Source organism: Podarcis muralis, chromosome 8 (genome assembly GCF_964188315.1).
Source record: "Podarcis muralis chromosome 8, rPodMur119.hap1.1, whole genome shotgun sequence".
Taxonomy (NCBI): Eukaryota; Metazoa; Chordata; class Lepidosauria; order Squamata; family Lacertidae; genus Podarcis; species Podarcis muralis.
In genome coordinates this window covers 2,812,033-2,827,375 of record NC_135662.1, presented here as the reverse complement: position 1 = coordinate 2,827,375, position 15,343 = coordinate 2,812,033, and the positions used below count along the sequence as shown (strand labels likewise).

Genomic DNA, 15,343 nt, shown 5'->3' with positions numbered 1-15,343 from the left:
GCCTTGGACTGGCCCTGCGGCTACTCCATTGACGTTGTTGTCCCACCAAGTTGCCTGGGTTGGAACAGAGACAGGGGCAGGCCCAGGCCTTTCCAGAGGTGGTTGACTTTCAAAAACACCTCTTGGGCCTCCGATTGCTCTGCAGGTTGTGTGAACAAACACGGTTTAGAGGTTTGTCCTTGCGAGGTGTGTGTGTGTGGAATACAGTTGTGTAGCAGGCCCTTAGGCCCTCTTTCGTCAAACTGATGCCCTCCAGATGCTGTTGGACTTCAGCTCCCATCCGCCTCAGCCAGCTCTCCTCGGGGGTCAAGCGCCATTTGTAGTTGTGACGCCACTTTGGAGCAAGCCTTGCGCAAGCTGGTGCCCTCCAAAGACTGTTGGACTACAACTCCCATCAGCCTCTAGCTAGCACCCATGTTGTAGTCCCAACAATGTCTTGAAGGCTGCCAGAGTCCTGAACTGAATCAAAAAGAAAATCTGCAAACGTTTACGTTCAAAATTAATTGGTTTGTTTCCCCCCGAAAAGGGCAAAACAAGAAGAGAAGGGACTATTATCTCTGGCTGCCTTAGAAGCCCAGCAAAAGAGAAGAGTTTTGATAGGTTTTCTGAGAATATGGGACGAGAAGAGTTGAAGCATCGAACAGCTTTCCTTATTTGGAGGGTGGGGCGTAGTGGAGAAATGGCCCGGCTCTCCTGGGCAGACTTCCTTGTGGCCCCCAGTTTGCTGCCCACCATCCCTGGGGCCGCCAGCCCCCTGCCATTCCCCGTGTGCCAGCGCAGCTGAGTTTGCGGATGCGAGAGGTTAGCACGAGGCTAAGACTTGGGCTGGAGCAGGCTGCTGTTGCAACAGCTTTTCCCCTTGAGGGACTTGACAAGAATCAGCATTTTTCTCCCTAATAGAGCTTCAAAACTCTGTTGTGAGCAATTTGGAAATTCACGTCGAGTTTCGGGTTCATTAGCCGCCGGCTCCGGGAAGGCGTGCGCGCGTCTTCGGGGCTTCCTAATATGGCCGCAGCGCCTTGCATTAATGTTATTGTTATTTGCGCGGACATCGCGGGGTGCAAACAAGGTTAATTGAAACGAGAACGGCGCTTCCTCTTGGTAATGGCTCAGCCTTGACAGCTGGGAGGAGTTGAGTTTTGCATAAGAGCTGCCTTTATTATCCCTTTTTATTAGAGCTAATTTGATCTCTATATCAAAACCTACATTAAGGGAATCGTTTACGGTCACGCCACCGCCGACAGGAGAAGGCAGCCCCAGAGCCCTGTCCTTTATTTTAATGTCTGCAGTTAAAAGACAATTAAAAATAAACTCTTTGCTTTTAAAGCCCTCTTTGTTTTTCCTTCTTGCGTGGCTTTTAGCCTTCCATTTTGCTGTCCTCTTTCTCTCCCCTCCCTCCTCCTCCTCCTTCTCACTCTAGTGAACTAATTCAGTTAAAGCCCTAATACGTCCTTCGGGGGAAAGTTCCCTCCCCCACGCAGCCCGTGCTTGTTGCACATCTGTAAATACTGGCCGGAGGATCCGTGAACCTGCAGGACTTAAGGCCATGGCGCTTGGCAGAAGCGGTGGCTCTGTTCACTGGGCAATCAGCCGGTTTTTGTGTCCATGTGGACAGCCAGGAAGGGAAAAGGGAGATCGTGGAATTGAAACTCTGGGGGTAAGGCGAGCCAAGCACCCACAATCCATGTGGTGACTCTGGGCCTTGGAAGGTACACTCTCCGGAGCAAGATGCTTTTAAGAAATAGAAATATTCTCATTTAATGTTATTCTCTGCAGAGTCACCCTGGAGCAGCCCTCTGGTGCCCTCCAGCTGTTTTGGACGGCAACTCCCATCTGCCCCAGCTAGCACGGCCATACTGGCTGGGGCTGATGGGAGTTGTAGTCCAAAACAGCTGGAGGATGCCACAGCTGCTTCCTTGGCTGACCAGCAGTCCTAGTGTTTCCATCCCTGCAAAGGCAGCGCTTTGCCACCCTGAGCTGCAGCCCCTCTCCGCCTCCAGTAGCCACTAAAGGTGGAGGAGGAGGATGTCACAGCAGGCCAGTAATTCCTTTTTAATTACCCAGCAGCTGGCAGAAGGTATAGTTTTGCGCTTTGTGGCAGGAGTGCTCAAGGCGGCCCCACATCTGTCTCTGCGCACAGATTGGTTTTGATGTGCTTTTTCACATCACCTGCACCTGTGAGCAATGGTAGCGGGAGCAATGAGTCCTGTGGAGACCTGCCCACCGACTGGAGGAAACAATGGCCAGAATCTGGCTTCAAGCTGCCGCAAAAGGCGTTTCTCTCAAAGATGCCAAAAATGGGAATCAAAGTACCCTTTGGCCCATCGCTACTCTCGTCTGGTGAGGTTTGGGTGTCATATCATGACACCTAGCCTTTGGAACTCCTTCCCCCTTGAATATTAGACAGGCACTGTGCTCTTGCCATCAGAAGGTCCTTCCTGATGTTTTGTCGAAATCACCTCTCTTGTCATTTGAATCCATTGGTTCTCGGCTCTGGAGCAGGAAAAAACAAGCTTGCTCCATCTTCCATGTGGCAGCCCTTCAGGTATTTGAAGATGCCTATCCTATCTCTTCTCAGTCCCCTCTTTCCCAGGCTAAACATAACCAGCTCCTTCAACTGTTCTTCATCAGGCTTGGTTTCCTTGATCATCTTGGTTGCCTTCCTCTGCACATGTTCCAGCTTGTCAACATCCTTCTTAAATTGTGGCACCCAGAACTGGACACAGGATTCCAGGTGGGGTCTGACCAAGGCAGAATAGAGTGGTACTGTTACTTCCCTTGATCTGGACACTAGACTTCTGTTCAACTTCTGGTGCCTACTGACTTTCTTTGTTTCTGATGTTATAGTTCTAACAGTTGGTGGGTTGCTATTGTTTTTGTATGGAGTTACTTAGAGATCGCTGTAATTAAGCACTGTATAAGTTATCAGTTGCATAATATGTGCACCGTAGGGAAGCAGCTATGAAGGCGACTGAGTTGGGTGGTGCACCTGGCTCTTGCAGGAGTCCTGCACAAGGTATGGAGGCCGCAAACAAGCGAAAGACTCAATTTGCTGCTCATTCACAAGACTCCCTGGGTGGCCCTGAAAAAGTTGCTTTCTCCGCAAGTTGCATTCTGCCAAATGGGAATATTTGTGGCCAGCTTCGCAGGGTTGTTGTGAGCATAAGAGATGCATGTGTAAACCACACCAGAATCAAATCTGGTGGGTGTGGGAGACTGTGGCCTTCATTTTATAGTAGGGATGGTTTTCTGTCAGACTTGGGGGTTGGAACTGGCACTAAACCATTGGAGATTAATCTTCCCTCCCGACTTTGTCCTTTCAGATGCCTGTGTGCTCTTATTTCCTGAAAGGGATCTGCAACAACAGTGACTGTCCCTACAGCCATGTCTACGTTTCCCGGAAAGCGGAGGTGTGCTCAGACTTCCTCAAAGGCTACTGTCCCTTGGGAGAGAAGGTAAGATGGGACAAAGGCTTGGAGAAGTATCCCATTGAGATGTAACCCTCATGCAGCTGAGAATCCATGTACCGTATTTTTCGCCCTATTGGACGCTCCGGCCCATAGGACGCACCTAGATTTGGAGGGGGGGGGAATAAAGGGGAAACAATTTATCCCCCCCCCCCCCACAGAACGGGTCCCAGAGCGGTGCCAGAGCCGCGCCGGGCTCCCTAGGGTTGCGCAGAGCTTCCTGAAGCCTGTATTTGCCCCATAGGATGCACACACATTTCCCCTTCATTTTTGGAGGGGGAAAAGTGCGTCCTATAGGGCAAAAAATACGGTATATCTCTCTTGCAATTGTTGTTTTGTCTCATGACATGGTCCATGCTCACAGAAAACCCAGTGTCTGCAGCTGAGAAGGATGTCTCCTTTTCAGTTTTTTGATGTTCTCCCACCTCCTCTTTCCTCCTTTTTGGGGTTCACTACCACAGGTAAGTAGGCAGGACTTCTTAAATGGCAACTACCCCTTGCTGGAAAGATACTGGACAGAAATGTTTCCATCTTCAAATCTAGCTGGGATCACACAGTGTGATTTGCACCCTGTGTGTGTGGGCATATGCCACTTCGGAAAAGTTGGGATTTAAATCTTGGGAATTTAAAAAAGTAAAAATAGCTGGCTGAGTTTGTCTCTGTGTGGTATGTGCTGTGATTCTTGGTTTGGCAAGAAGCAACCAGGGATAACTTAATGTTAAATTCTCTGAAAATCAGGGCTACCTCAAAGGTAAGGAGTCTGCTATTTCAATGAAACCAAGGGGGCTCCTGATGAGAAACTTGCTCTCTTTGCTGCAGTGGGAATCTAGTTTTTTTTAAAAAATGGAACTGTTTTTAGATTTTTCTTTTAAAAAGTACTGGTTTTAATATAGATATGTATTTGGATTTTTGCTTATAATATTGTAAGTCACTTTGAGTTGCCATGGCTAAATTGCGACTAATACATTTAATAAAATCATCATCGTGTTTTTGTGGTTAAACAATATTCCATAGTTTGTGCTGCATGAAAAACTGCTTTCCTTTTGTCCTGAATCTTTCAACATTCGGCTTCATTGGATGGTCTTAACCTCTTGCCTTATAAGAGAGAGAAAACCACTTCTTCCTATCCACTTCCTCCACACCAAACATACCGTATTTTTCGCTCTATAAGACACACCAGACCACAAGACGCACCTAGTTTTTGGAGGAGGAAAACAAGAAAAAAAATATTCTGACTCTCAGAAGCCAGAACAGGAAGAGGGATCGCTGCGCAGTGAAAGCAGCAATCCCTCTTGCTGTTCTGGCTTCTGGGATAGCTGCGCAGCCTGCATTCGCTCCATAAGATGCACACACATTTCCCCTTACTTTTTAGGAGGGGAAAAGTGAGACTTATAGAGCAAAAAATACAGTAATTCTCAACTTCTCTGCCATGTCCCCCCACCCACCCACTTAACTCACCTTTCCCCGGAAACTCAGAAGCCCCAGGTGTTGTCACCTTTCTTCCCTGGGGAGTTCCTTCACGCCCATGATCTCTTGGGTTGCCCTTTTGTCCAGCTTTTGTAGCCCTGCAATATTCGTTTCTCAGATGTACAGTCACACACCTGATGATCCCACCTTTTATGTCCTTCTTTTGGGCGATGGGCTTTAGGGGGCAAACAGTAGGAAAGTGCCTTTAAAGAATCCCTCTCTCCATACCTCCAATTATTGTAGAGAGAGAGGCTGCTCCATCTAGCACGGTCGCCATCAGCAGCCCTTGGCTCTGTGAGTTTGCCCCATCCGCTTTTAAAGCCATCAAGGTTGGTCGCCCCCATTTCCTGCTGTGGGAGGGAGTGCCATAGCTTAACTAAAAAAAAAAAAAAAAAAGGTAAAGGGACCCCTGACCATTAGGTCCAGTCGCGGACGACTCTGGGGTTGCGGCGCTCATCTCGCTTTACTGGCCGAGGGAGCCGGCGTACAGCTTCCGGGTCATGTGGCCAGCATGACTAAGCCGCTTCTGGCGAACCAGAGCAGTGCACGGAAACGCCTTTTACCTATTTATCTACTTGCACTTTGACGTGCTTTTGAACTGCTAGGTTGCCAGGAGCAGGGATTGAGCAACGGGAACTCACCCCGTCGCGGGGATTTGAACCGCCGACCTTCTGATCGGCAAGCCTGCTTCTGCTTGCGTGCAGCTCGGGTGGTGGAGATACCTAAGCTGAGGTTGTGGCGGGCGGGGGTCTCTCTGTCGCGACAACTGCCTCAATACGTGCACACCTAGGAGTAACTTGTGAGTGTACTTTCGACAATACAGTGGTACCTTGGTTCTCAAATGCCTTCATACTCAAACAACTTGGAACCCAAACACTGCAAACCCAAAAGTGTTCCGGTTTGCAAACTTTTTTCGGAAGCCGAACGTGTGCCGTTTTGAGTGTTACACTGAGTTCTGTTCGTTTTTGCTATTTATTTTGTGTTTTTGTAGCTTTTTTGTTGTTTTTGTGACTGTGTGGAACCCAATTCAGCTACTGATTGATTGATTGATTGATTGATTGATTGAGTGAGTGAGTAAGTGACTGCAGTGCATTGTTTATTGTTTTCATTTTATGAATTAATGGTCTTGTTAGATAATAAAATTCATGTTAAATTGCTGTTTTAGGGGTTGTTTTTAAATTTCTGGAACCCATTAATCCATTTTGCATTACTTTCTATGGGAAAGCGTGCCTTGGTTTTGGAACGCTTTGGTTTTGGAACAGACTTCTGAAACGGATTAAGTTTGAGAACCAAGGTACCACTGTAGTTAATTCCTCACATTCCTCGCCTGACAGCTCCCTGACAGCCACACGGCTGCAGTATTGTGAAGGAAAGCAGCCAGGGCTGGCACACCCATGAGGCAAGGTGAGCCTACTGCCTCGGGTGGCAGGATCCCCAGGGGCAGCAGATCCCAGTGGTCAATCTTTATCCCCTGCTTTGTCAACATCCCTTCTTCCTTGGCTGGGGTGCATTTGTGTGTCAATTTGTGGTCCGCCTCAGTTGCCAAAATGTACTGGGCCAGCCCTGAATGCGGCTTCCGTGTCTCAGGTGATGGCAGCCACTGGAAGCAGCAGAGACCAGCATGGAGGGAAAGGAGACTTGAGGCCAGGGGATGTGCTTGCCCTACCTGTGGAGAAGGTGTGGAGAAAGCAAAGGCAGGGGAGGTTTCCCCTCCCTCTCTGACAGTGCCAGAAAATCACGCTGCTGGCTTGTGGAACTCACTGCCACCGGATGTGATGGTTGCTAGCTTTAGAAGGGGGTTGGACAAATGCCTAGAAAAGACAGAGGAGGAGGAGAAGTCTGCCAACGGCTGCTAATCATGATGGCTGGAGGGAACCTCCAGGTTTTATCGGTGGTGGTAGGACAGCAATGGCTGGTTGTCTTCTGGTCCTGGTTCCGAATTCTTCTGTTAGGGCATCTGGTTCGCCGCTGTTTATATCCCAGTAGGGCTACTCTTGTGCAACTAGGAGGAGGAGTTCCAGGGAGCACCTTGTGGTGTCTTGGTTAGAGGGTCAGGCTCTGAACTGGGAGAGGCTAGGGTTCGAATCCTCCCATTCACCAGGTAACCTGGGATATAGATGCTCCGTGATCACTGCGGATGGTGACAGCAGTCACGGAATTAAAAGACGCCTGCTTCTTGGGAGAAAAGCAATGACAAACCTAGACAGCATCTTAAAAAGCAGAGACATCACCTTGCCGACAAAGGTCCGTATAGTTCAAGCTATGGTTTTCCCAGTAGTGATGTATGGAAGTGAGAGCTGGACCATAAAGAAGGCTGATCGCCGAAGAATGGATGCTTTTGAATTATGGTGCTGGAGGAGACTCTTGAGAGTCCCATGGACTGCAAGAAGATCAAACCTCTCCATTATGAAGGAAATCAGCCCTGAGTGCTCACTGGAAGGACAGATCCTGAAGCTGAGGCTCCAAGACTTTGGCCACCTCACGAGAAGAGAAGACTCCCTGGAAAAGACCCTGATGTTGGGAAAGATGGAGGGCGCAAGGAGAAGGGGAGACAGAGGACGAGATGGTGGGACAGTGTTCTCGAAGCTACCAGCATGAGTTTGACCAAACTGCAGGAGGCAGTGGAAGGCAGGGGGGACTGGCGTGCTCTGGTCCAGGGGGTCACGAAGAGTCGGACACGACTAAATGACAACAACATAGATGCAATAAATAAATTTTGAAGTCGGGACACCTACATTCCAATCGAGAGGCGGCCATCAGTCAATAGTGGGGAAGAGCAACACTTGGCGAGGACGCTCACAGAGGGACTCTGGCAGCAAAAGATTGCTAGCAGATTACCTTTTGCTAATGGCGTTTTGCAGCCGGCCCCCTGGTTTTTGTGGCGGGAGACCTTCCCTCCGAGCCGAAGGCAGAGTCGATCGGGCAGCCTCTCTCCGGTACAAGTCACCCAGGCAGCACGTGTACAATTATTTTAAAATATTCCAATTTAAATGAAAATATAAAAGAGATACTTAGAATATTTATTCTATTAGTGAACGTGCTTACCGCATCACTTCTGGAGTGTCAGAAAAACATTCTCCTACAGATGATGGATAGCAGCCCGTAATTATATCGGGGGGGTAGAATTGCTGAGCGTGCCATATTTAACTGGGGAGAGGAAATACCCAGCCTGGGCCATCGAGGGTTAATTTTATTCTCTAAATAATATAAAAAGTGCTGAGTCTGTTCCTTTTGCACAAAGTAGAAAGTCCTCAAATGGACCCCGGAGAGTTTATAATATTCTACTGAATCAAGTAAAAATGTTAACCTTGCTTCATAAAACGATGGCTTGTTAAAGATGCGCAGTCCCTTTTCTTCTGAATAATTTAGAAAGGGAGTAAATCTCTTCTCGTTCTGCCTTTCCCCCCACACTTTCTCTCCCTTTTCCCTACTCTTGTGTCCGATATGCGGCAGGGCACAGCTGTCTGCAGTTTTAGCTTTTAAAAGGGCAGGCGAAAGGCAGGCAGGCAGCTGAGGTCGGACCTGGCGCTGCCCGTGGGTGTGCTAGAAACCCAGTGTGCCAACCGCTCTTTCTGGGCACTGGGACTCTGTGCCAGGGACAGAGGTTCCCTTGAGAGATCCCCCAGGGGCTCCCTGCCCTTCGTGGAACATGCAATTTGCTTCTGTCGTGCCGAGATTAAGAACATAAGAACAGCCTGCTGGACCAGCCCAGTGGCCCATCTCGGCCAACGTCCTCTTTTCACAGTGGCCAACTCTCCCCTCCTGGGGTTTCCAGCAGCTGCTATTTAAATAATAATAATAATAATAATAATAATAATAATAATAATAATAATAAATAATTTATTGTTTATACCCCCCTCATCTGACTGGGCGGCTTCCAGCAAAATATTAAAATACAATAATTCATCACATATTAAAAGCTTCCCTAAATGGGGCTGCCTTCATATGTCTTTTAAAAGTAAGATACAGTGGTACCTCTGGATGCGAACGGGATCCGTTCCGGAGCCCCGTTCGCATCCTGAAGCGAACGTAACATGTGACTGTGCGTCTGCGCGTGCGCGGGTCACGTTTTGCCTCTTCTGCGCATGGTGTCATTTTGAGTGACTGCGCATGCGTGAGCGGCGAAACCTGGAAGTGATGCGTTCCGTTACTTCTGGGTCGCTGCGGAGCGCAACGCGAAAATGCTCAACCTGAAGCGTATTCATTCCGAGGTATGACTGTAGTTGTTTCTGTCCTTGACATCTGACGGGAGGGCGTTCCACCGGGAGGGCACCACCACTGAGAAGGCCCTCTGCCTGGTTCACTGTAACCTCACTTTTTGCAGTGAAGAAACCACCAGAAGGCCCTCGGCACTGGACCTCAGTGTCCGGGTAGAACGATGGGGGTGGAGACGCTGCTTCAGGTATACTGGGCTGAGGCCGTTTAGGGCTTTCAAGGTTAGCACCAACACTTTGAATTGTGCTCGGAAATGTACTGGGAGCCAATGTAGGTCTTTCAGAACCGGCTTTATGTGCTTCCACCCCCATCGTTCAGCCTGGACACTGAGGTCCAGCTCCGAGGGCCATCTGGCCCTGCGAGAAGCGAGGCTACAAGGAACCAGGCAGAGGGCCTTCTCAGTAATGGCTCCTGCCCTGTGGAACGCCCTCCCATCAGATGTCAAAGAAATAAACAACTATCTGACATTTAGAAGACATCTGACGGCAGACCTGTTTTGGGAAGTTTTAAATGACTGGTGTTTTATTGTATTTTTAATCTTTTGTTGGAAGCCGCCCAGAGTGGCTGAAGAAACCCAGCCAGATGGGTGGGGTATAAACAAACAAACAAACAAACAAACAAACAAACAAATAATAATAATTAAAGGTGGAATACACATGCGCACGCACACACTCACAGTGCTTTTTTTCTTTTAAAAAAATGTTTAGGGGTACTCTAATTTTCCTGCTCATATTGAAATACTGTCCCTCACGGAGGCCAAATTTAGGTTCAAAAAATATTTAGGGGCATGCGTACCCCTGCGTATATAAACTTTGCCTCCAATTGTATATATAAGCTTTGCTTCCCATTTAATTCCTGGTCGAGGGCGCTTCAGCTGATCCTGCCCTGTTGCAACCAAGGCAGCTGCCTAGCTATGGCAGCCTCTCCTCCCTTCTCCTGCTGGCTCCGGATGCTGCCAGGATGGCCTCTGCTTCACCTCAGGAGCTGCATCCCTCACTTCTTCCTTCCTTCCTTTTCTGGGTGCCTTTTTTTGTCTTTATGCAAGGCAGCCACTTAAAAAAAAAGATCCATTATTGTTTAGAATTCCTGGCCTGCTCTCTCCCTCTTCCGTTAAGGACCTTTTGAGAGTGTCTGCACAGGGCTTCTCTGGACTGGTAAAATAAACCTTTGCTGATGCCGTGTGCTGTGATTTTGTGCTGTGCAGGGTTCTTGCGGAAAACGACGCCTGTTTTTCCGCCGCTGATTCCTTTGACTAGAAATCACCTGCCTTGCGTGAAGAAGATGAATTCCTCTCCTTTGTTCTTCCAGACTCAGGCTATCTCTTCTGCGTTTGCCCCACGGAGTAGAGGGAACCTTCCAGATAAATCCAGCAGACGCCTTCTGTTTCGGCTCGTAAACGCCTGCCGAAAACTTTTCTATTCCATCATGCCCACACGGGCAATTAAGAAGACGTCTCTCCGCAATATTTAGTTGATTTCCAATTTTAAATCCTTAAATATTCAGATATAAGAACCATTTGCAACAACTTTACGTGTGGTTTCTGTTGGGCGGTTTTATGTACAATTGTCGCAAACGGCTCTTGTATTTGAATATTTTTAAGAACAAATGCTTAAACGGCATTTAAAACCGGCTCGATGGTTAGTGGCTTTTCCTGGGATCTCTTTGCAGCCTTAGATCATCAGCAGATCACCAGCTTTGCATGCAGAGGATCCCAGGTTCCTCTGAGAGCGTCTTTGAATAGAGAGCTGCTTCCAGTGGAGACACGAGTGAGATAGATGGACCAAATGTGTTGCCCTCCTTAATCCCTCATCCAGTTTGCCCCACTTCTTTTAATGCAAAATATCCCAAAGGACCCCCTTGGGACACTACAAGGGACTTTCACTGTCCTGGGATAGAGATGAACGTAAGGATGCTCCAGTGCCCTTGACATTATACATCTGGACCCGGACTGGAATAACATGGATCCAGCCTTGTTCTGAACCTCAGGAACAGGCTAGGCTCAGGCCCACAGAAAGCAGTTCAAGGGAGCTGGTCTTCAGCAGCCGCTGTGGGCTGTGGAGTGTCCTGAGTTCCTTGAAGCACGTGCTCCATTTTCTTTTTTTCTCTTTTTCTGAAATCATCTTTACTGATTTACAACACCATCTTACAAATACATTGCAAATGGTTACAACAGAGTTAAAAATAAAATATAAAATAAAAAGGAACAAAAAAGAATCAACAATAAGAAAAGAATATCAGTTATAGCATCATATCTTATCCAATAAAGTCTTCATTCTCGTTGTACTTTTTCTGTTGTCTTAATTTTATTGTACAGTTTGTTTTGTAGCTTTTTCTGTATGTTTCTCTAAGATATTTACTCCATTTGTTTATTATACACAAGTATCATTCAATTCTGCTAGAATAATATCATTTTTACAATATAGTCTTATATACTCCTTGAATAATTTCCATTCTCTATATACTTTTTGATTTGGGGCTCCTAACTTTTCCGGTCAGCTTTGCTAATTGAAAATATGCATGAGTGATTGCCAATCTATTATTGTTGGTGTTGTTTCACATTTCCAACTTCTGGCTACAAGTATTCTTGCAGCCGTAATTGAGTACATTAAAAGTGGTCTTGTGTTTTGCTTTATTTCTGTTGGCTCCGTTTTCTAAGGCCGCTTGGTGACTGTCTCTCTGCGGACCCGTTTTAGTTGGCAGGGGAGAAAACTCCCAGGCCATGGAGGCTGTTTCTGGATGTTCTTCTGTTTCGGGCAGGATCCTGCATCCGTCCCTCCTACGCAGGAAGATGTGGCTGTTCTTGAGCCACACAGAGCATTTCTTCAGGCAGGAAACCCCCGGACGTATTCTCTGAAGATGCCTGCTTTGGAGAGCAGGGCTTTGTGTACCGTATTTTGCACCCCATAGGACGCACCGGCCCATAGGACGCACCTAGTTTTTTTTTTGGGGGGGGGAATAAAGAAAAAAAATTATTTCCCCCCCAGGTGTGGGGCTGGAAGAACCAGGTCGGGGAACAGTGGGAAGGCACACTCCGCCTCCCCGCTGTCCCCCGAGCTTGTGGGGCTGGCAATGGGGAGAAGTGCGCTGAGCCCGGGACTGCAGGCAGCTCTGCGCAGCCATCGGGAACCGGGCGGGACTTAGCACCCCGCTCCCGATGGCCGCGCAGAGCTGCGCTGAGCCCGGGACTGCAGGCAGCTCTGTGCAGCCCTCGGAGCCGGTCTCCCGAGGGTTACACAGAGCTTCCTGAAGCCTGGAGAGCGAGAGGGGTCAGTGCGCACCGACCCCTCTCGCTCTCCAGGCTTCAGCGAAAGCCTGCATTCGCCCCATAGGATGCACACACATTTCCCCTTCATTTTTGGAGGGGAAAATGTGCGTCCTATAGGGCGAAAAATATGGTAATTGCAAAGCTTGCTCTCTTGCCCACACAGCTCTCCCAGCCAAAGGCAGACTCCAGGTCTTTCCAGATCCCATCTGTTTGCAGCTTATGCTTCCCCCATCCAGGAGAACACACCTCTCTCTGCTGCTTTGCTCTGTGCTTTGATCATTTGGCTAGTCTTTTTCTGGATTAATCCACAGCTACAGGAGCAGCAGCAGCGGAGGCGAGCGTGACGGAGGCCAGTGATCGGAACAGAAGCTTTTGATTTAAAGGGCTTAGCAAACTCTCCGAGAGTCCCAAACAATCCCCGCCGCTCTGGCTTTAACCTCCAAAGATTTCTGCAGAGATACCTCTTATTTACCCACCACCGTAATGGCATAATGAGGGCCCCCACTGCTTCCTTAATATAACCGCTGCGTCTTCTGTGACTTTCAGACACTTATGCTGTAAATGTTGCTTATCAGTACAAATGGGAACTGTTTAATAGCTTGGGCAAGTTTTGATAAAAAGAAAAAAAGGAGAAGGGGGGGGGAAACATCCTCCCCTTTGATAATAGTCTGTGATTATCTTCTCAGTGGCAAGAGCTTCGCAGACACCACTGTCCTCTGACTGCTGGTCTCCCTCCTGTGTTATTAACTCCTGCCGAGAATGTGCTCACAAGCCAGGGAGGAGTGGCGCTGGTAGCAGATAGCGAGGGCAAAGGTTCTGCCCAGGACTAGGTGATCCACCCTGCCAATTCATTAACGGGGGCTGAAAGCCCCCAGCGTAGGTGTTACGTCCCCGCTAGAGGAGTCGGGCGGACGACACAAGTTACAGAGCACGCACGTGTTCCTTGCCGGAGGGCAAGCAGCGATTGCTGGCTTCAGCAGCCAGGCTTGAGGTGCCTGTTGCTGGTTTCTGGGGCAACATGTTTTGACTCCTGATAATCATTGTGCCGTAACACACCCGGGGATGGAGTGCGATCCTCTCCGCCTCACAAGCCGCTCGCGTCGTTCCACTTTCCCTGGGCGGGTGTGTGCTGGGAGCAGGGCCTGTGAATGTCACTGGAGACCTATAGATTGTGTGGTGTGTCAAATGGAGTTGTTACTCCCCCCATTTTTAGCCTTATGGAGGGGTTTGCACAGCCTGCAAATGGGAGGAAAGTGCCTCTAATGATGCTTTGTCCTGCGTGCTTCCAGGTGACCTATTTATTTATTCTGATCTGTTCATGGGGAGGTTAGATGACGTTGTATCAAGCAGACATCTCCCCCCACTTTCATTTCCCTATCCTTATCTCAAAAAATGATGATGATGATGAATTAAATTTATATGTCACCCTTCATCTGAAGATCACAAAAAAGTACAAAATGGAAACACAAAATACATAACTTAATAAATGAAAAACCTCAAATAACCCACCCTCCCACAATCACATTTAAAAGGCCATAGATTGCTTAATCAGGCAAATGTTTGGTTTTGCAGAGGAACGTTTTTGTCTGGTGCCTAAAGATCCATCACGAAGGCGCCAGGCGAGCCTCCCTGGGGAGAGCATTCCACAAGCGGGGGCCACTACAGATTTCTTCACTGAGGATTTTCGAACAGAGGTTAGGCATCCATCCGCCAGGGGTTCTTCAGCTGTTATTCCTGCATTGCAGGGGGTTGGACTAGATGGCCTTTGGGGGGTCCCTTCCGACTCTACATTTCCATGATTCTGTGATTCCACTGGGGACGCAGGTGGCGCTGTGGGTTAAACCACAGAGCCTAGGACTTGCCGATCAGAAGGTTGGCGGTTTGAATCCCCGCGATGGGGTGAGCTCCTGTTGTTCGGTCCCTGCTCCTGCCATCCTAGCAGTTCAAAGCACGTCAAAGTGCAAGTAGATAAATAGGTACCACTCTGGCGGGAAGGTAAACAGCATTTCCGTGCGCTGCTCAGGTTCGCCAGAAGCGGCTTAGTCATGCTGGCCACATGACCCGGAAGCTGTATGCCAGCTCCCTTGGCCAGTAAAGCGAGATGAGCGCCGCAACCCCAGAGTCGGCCACGAGTGGACCTAATGGTCAGGGGTCCCTTTACCTTTACCTTTATGATTCCACTGAAATAAAAAAATTAAGTTCTTATATGTATAATAAATGTACCAACCAAGCACATTCATAGATATGTGGACCACATGTCTGGAGCAGCACAGGAAGACCGTCCTGAAACCATTTTGACTCCCAAACTGACCAAATGCTTTCTCTGCAAGGAGGGAGGGGGTGAGGGAACCTTCCCATTGTCTCAGGAATTGGGTAATCACCATCTACCTCCAGGTGAGGTCTGACCAAAGCAGAATACAGTGGCACTATGACTTCCCTTGATCTAGATGCAATAGGAGTATAGCATCTAGATCAAGGGAAGCAATAGTGCCACTGTATTCTGCTCTGGTCAGACCTCACCTGGAGTACTGTGTCCAGTTCTGGGCACCACAGTTCAAGAAGGACACTGAGAAACTTGAACGTGTCCAGAGGAGGGCAACCAAAATGGTCAAAGGCCTGGAAACGATGCCTTATGAGGAACGGCTAAGGGAGCTGGGCGTGTTTAGCCTGGAGAAGAGGAGGTTAAGGGGTGATATGATAGCCATGTTCAAATATATAAAAGGATGTCATAGAGAGGAGGGAGAAAGGTTGTTTTCTGCTGCTCCAGAGAAGCGGACACGGAGCAATGGATCCAAACTACAAGAAAGAAGATACCACCTAAACATTAGGAAGAACTTCCTGACAGTAAGAGCTGTTCGACAGTGGAATTTGCTGCCAAGGAGTGTGGTGGAGTCTCCTTCTTTGGAGGCCTTTAAGCAGAGGCTTGACA

At 48.4% G+C, this 15,343-nt stretch overlaps 1 protein-coding gene across 1 annotated transcript in view; it reads left to right on the top strand.

Moving 5' to 3' along the window:
• Positions 1–15,343, top strand: part of ZC3H3 (zinc finger CCCH-type containing 3) — a 269,723-nt gene that overhangs the window by 208,601 nt on the left and 45,779 nt on the right. The window contains exon 9 of the mRNA XM_028736023.2: positions 3,324–3,455. Within this exon, the coding sequence (XP_028591856.2) occupies positions 3,324–3,455 (132 nt within the window). The remainder of the gene's footprint in view (positions 1–3,323; positions 3,456–15,343) is intronic.